This window comes from Limulus polyphemus, unplaced genomic scaffold (assembly GCF_000517525.1).
Source record: "Limulus polyphemus unplaced genomic scaffold, Limulus_polyphemus-2.1.2 Scaffold246, whole genome shotgun sequence".
Taxonomy (NCBI): Eukaryota; Metazoa; Arthropoda; class Merostomata; order Xiphosura; family Limulidae; genus Limulus; species Limulus polyphemus.
Window position 1 is genome coordinate 46658 of NW_013665856.1, and position 4733 is coordinate 51390.

Consider the following 4733-nt stretch of genomic DNA (forward strand, 5'->3'; position numbering starts at 1 on the left):
TTTTTATTGATGACTGATTAAATAAGATCGAAATTTAAATAGATGTGATGTAATTGCTACAGTGACAGTAGTTTATGTTCTTTACACACGCATGTAACTTTTTTTTTAAAAACTTGTCTGCTGTGTTTGATTCGCAAAGAAACAAGATCCTTATTATTTGTGAACACGTGAAGGCAGTCCTGCCGCTGTCTCTATTTAGCAGACCCAATCAGGATTTGAATCACTTCTTGTGGTTTCGGCTATGTGTAGATTCTTGGCTTCGTTCACTTACAGAAGACCGAGTTTGATACTCCTGAAAACGAGAGGGCGTAAAAAGTATAGATGATAATAAACAACAACAAAATACAAACGCGGCGAGGAAAGAAACACGTTACAATCATTTCATATTTTTATGTCATACTGTACTGAAAAATCTAATCAAGAATTATATGGATCAAAATGACGTATAATTTTTTTATTGCAATTGAAATCAAATTTAAAGCACTTCTTATCATTGAATTGGTATTAATAAAAATATCTGCCCAAAGTAATCGTTATACTTTAATTATGCTTAGTGAGTATTCAAAATATCGAAGTAGATAAATACGTAATTCACATTTGTGCCTGTAGATTGAGAAGACAGAAGTCTTCTTGAAACAATAGACCCCGAAAATTGCAAACGTGTACAAATGTAGACTAGTGTTCAAAATTAGAGCAACAAACGCAAAATTTAAATATTTCTATAATAGAATAAGATAACAAAAAATGGACCTTGAGATCACTTTAAGACACGCAGCATGACGTTAGATCTACTTGAAATACGTAGTCTGAGGTTTATATAAATAGAGATAATATCAGACTACTTCTTATTACATTTTTTTACACCATCAGAAGAATATCTTGAAGTTCACGTTGTAAATATGACTGGTCTTAAACGTTTAGAAGATTCTTTTTATAAGTATAAAACTATCTGAAGATTAGAGGTTGTGCAACAAGCCCAGTCCCAGTGATTGAATGGCCAAATGCCAACAAAAATGTTGTTTCATTGTTATCGAGACCGTTTCAAAATAATGGAGATATTGTTCGAATATCAAGGCAAAGACGTATTAGAGTTACTACAGCAGCAAGTTATTAATAGGTGTCTACTGGCAAGACCAAATAGAGCGAGAAATGAAGAACCTTTTGTGGATTTATTCATGACTACAGCAAGGACGATATTAGTCTCTAACATACACAAGAGGCTGCATAATGGTGGGGTTTTGTGCGAGACAACCCATGTTATGCATTCTCTTCGTCAGCGATAGGAGCATTTGGAGTAGAGTTGTCAACATTCCTTTTGTGATGAAGAGGGACCGAGCCTTAATCCTTTCACAAGTGAGTCCAAATCAATTTTACAACCTGGCACACGACACTGTTATATGAAACGTGAGACACGCAACCAGGGATACTGGTTTAACTGTTTAATGAAATCATAGCTCATTAGGAGCGATCAGTTTATTCCCTTAACCCCAGTATCGTTGAGACGCTCTTTGAAGACATGTTGCAACCTTTCAAATCTCTCTAAGTGTTAAAATGTGCTTTGAGAAGCAAATAGCGATTACTTCTAACTTCTCTCATAAATGACATCGTGGACGGCATGTCCTACTGGTCATTCTTCATACTGATTACAAGTAAATCTTTGTAGTAATTTTTGTTATGTTTTATCGTATTTATGATTTAATAATCGTTCCATTTGCACTGACTTATTTTAAATAAGCATGTATTTTGGACTATTTTTATTGATAGTATCTCTAAGTTAAGAAACATAGTTTATTAGCATATTAATCTTTTAATCCATAGGAAAAATTTTAAAATCTGCCTTCTTATTCTAATTTTGTAAACCAATGTAGTTAACAAACGAGTAATAATAACACTAAAACTCACTCTGACAAATAGTGGCTGGGAAAGACTTCGATTAATGTACACTCGGGCGAGGTAATTTTGAACTTTCTCATTCATCACTACATTGAAGACGAATATAAAGACACCCTACGGAAAAAAAAAGAAGCTGAAGTTCAATAATTTTCTAACTAAAATTTATGAAACGTTTTCTCCACGTATCAGAAAACTAATAACAGACCTATTCTGTTATTCTATTCTATTCTATTAGCTTATAAATTATAATATATTTGTTGCATGAAATGAAATATATATGTAACACTTCATAGCTATTGTAATATCTTAGAATACGTGACAAGTAAGTTACTGTGCATAATTTAATTTATCAGCAAAATATGCAGAACAACTGTTACATTAAACTACTGAAATAAAACAGATAACTTGTACACAAACAAAGTAATTATAGATAATTTGGTGGATTAAAATATTTTTCCTCCCTATTAGGTCTCAATAATACTGATGAATTTCTGTGTGTGCATACTCGCCGACGTTTTGTCCCTGTCCCTATGTGGTAGTTTTAAATACATTGATAATTTTGTTATAAGTATAGTAACTGATATTACTGGAGATACGTCATAAATATTCTACAAAGATAAACTTAAATTTCTGACCTGACTCAAGTGGGTAAAAGAGAATGGACACAATTTGTGTAACATGACCAATACTCGGTCCTATGCAGGTGACGAAAGCACATCATGCTAGATAGCACTACTCTCTAAGAGAGCTCTTCTGAATTAGAAATAAACCTAATTAAATTCTTAAGAAGTTCTGATATATTACAGTTGGGTCATTTCTCTTAGAGTGCACTTACCTTCCCATCACTTGCATATCTCACTCGTAAGTTAAAATCGAAAGGAAATACCTCCAGGTATTACTAACCTTCTACAAGACCGCTGCCACCAGCGAGTACATTAGTACAATACTAAGCCTAAAGAAATCTTTAACAATATATTCTGTTAGAAAGTTCAGTAACACCAAAGGGGAATGACTTATGATAATGATTAGCGCCAGAACAAAGTCGTAACTTACCATAGCAGGTTTAACTGCGCTTAGAATAATTCATGTGTTGAGCACGTGTAAGTGAAAAATGTCGAAAATGTTGGTAAACTAAAACAGTTCGCCTTTCTAAGTTAAATAAAATAATATTTCAATGATACGCTTACTGTGAAAACCAGGTGTATTATTTAAACATACGCTTATTGCGTAACACCAGACGTATTATTTCTATAAGTTGCTTTTTGAAATTATCTTAGTTTAACATCAGAAGAGTACAGAAAATTTAATTTTTGAGAAATTAGGTTAAAAATTGTTCAGTAAAATAAACTAAGCGTAAAAAAGATAACATTTCACTCTTACTTCAGTTTTCAAACGTCGCTTAATCAAAACTGGTATTTATTATCTTTTAACTTAACAATAAGTTAACGAAAAATTACTCTCCGATTCCGCTTTTCTAGCAAAAAGATTATATGAAAGAAAAATAATATTTAGTTCATTTTAAACTTTCATAGAGGAAGTTAGAGGGCTAAATATTTATTACATTTGTTTAAGGCTAAATATTACGATGGGAACACACACATATACTATCTAACTCTTATTACTCTATCTATAGCGTTACAATAAAAAGTAGCCAGACAAGTTCCTATAATCTAATTTCAGTATTATACGACAAATATTTTGATTTCTATTCCTCTACTTTTACTATTTTGTGAGGTGGTTATTGGGTATCATGCTTGAAACATTTAATCTGAGGGATATTGTGGTGTCATTCTGAAACATAATTTGAGCAATATTGTGGTGCCATGCTGAGACATATCGTTTGAAGAATTTGTTTTGTTATGCTGAAATATATCATCCAAGAAAAGTTTGCATCTTAAACATTGAATGTGACCTTAATAAGTACTGTACGAGTGCTATCCTTACTTGTGACTAAATTATTTAGACCACGTTTTTCAAGAACTGTTACATTCACATAGCATTATGTTGAGTTGTTGCTAATAGATACCAACTCCCGGAAGCAAATTGGTGAATGATATCGTACTGACTGATTGCCACAGTAGTTCAATGTCCGTGTAGATCGTTTAAAGTAACAAACAAAACTGCTAACAAGATGTCTCTATGCTAGTTTCTGAATGGGTTGATGACTTCACAAGCATCCATTAGCACACCCTCTCGTGATCCTGAAGGCCTTCCAGTTTTTGAAATTATTTCAACACACATACCTCTGCCATTATTTCCGTTTCTCACTTTGTAGGACTATAAGGGAAAATTAAGTAATACCAGACAGAATTTATTTACATGCCTCAACTTCAATCCATAGAGAGCAAAAGTATATACTATAATAATGCGTGTACGACTGCAATTTGAACAGAAATACTATTGAGAAATATTCAGTAAAAGTACGAGCTTATGAATATTTCAATTTTAATTACTGAACATATTTCTATCATAACGAAAGAAAATTACACACACACACACACACATATATGTATAACTATTAATGGATCTCAGCGTTGACAATAGCCACAAACAAAATTTAAACACTATTGAATAGAGCAGATTATAAGCTGTTTATAGCACCGGAGGATAAATATAGTGGCGTGAGTAGTAATCTCATATTCATAGGAAGATTAGAAGATGTAGAAATTAACCACAGACTGTGAATTTTTTATAGTTTCTTTAGATGTTCTTGTAGATCTTTTCATGTTAAATAAAAAATTTTTTGGAAAGTTACTTAAAATCCTAGTTAGGTTTAACAAGTATAATAGGTAATGTTAAAAATGAATATAAACCCTATAACCCGAGCGCTTTCGAAAGGT

The 4733-nt window shown here is 32.3% G+C and overlaps 1 protein-coding gene across 1 annotated transcript in view; it reads right to left on the bottom strand.

Moving 5' to 3' along the window:
- Positions 1-4733, bottom strand: part of LOC111085126 (adhesion G protein-coupled receptor L2-like) — a 48965-nt gene continuing 44232 nt past the window's right edge. The window contains exons 17-18 of the mRNA XM_022382389.1: positions 1903-2007; positions 1-292 (exon numbers count right to left, since the gene is read on the bottom strand). Of these exons, the coding sequence (XP_022238097.1) occupies positions 221-292; positions 1903-2007 (177 nt within the window). The 3' untranslated portion in view covers positions 1-220. The remainder of the gene's footprint in view (positions 293-1902; positions 2008-4733) is intronic.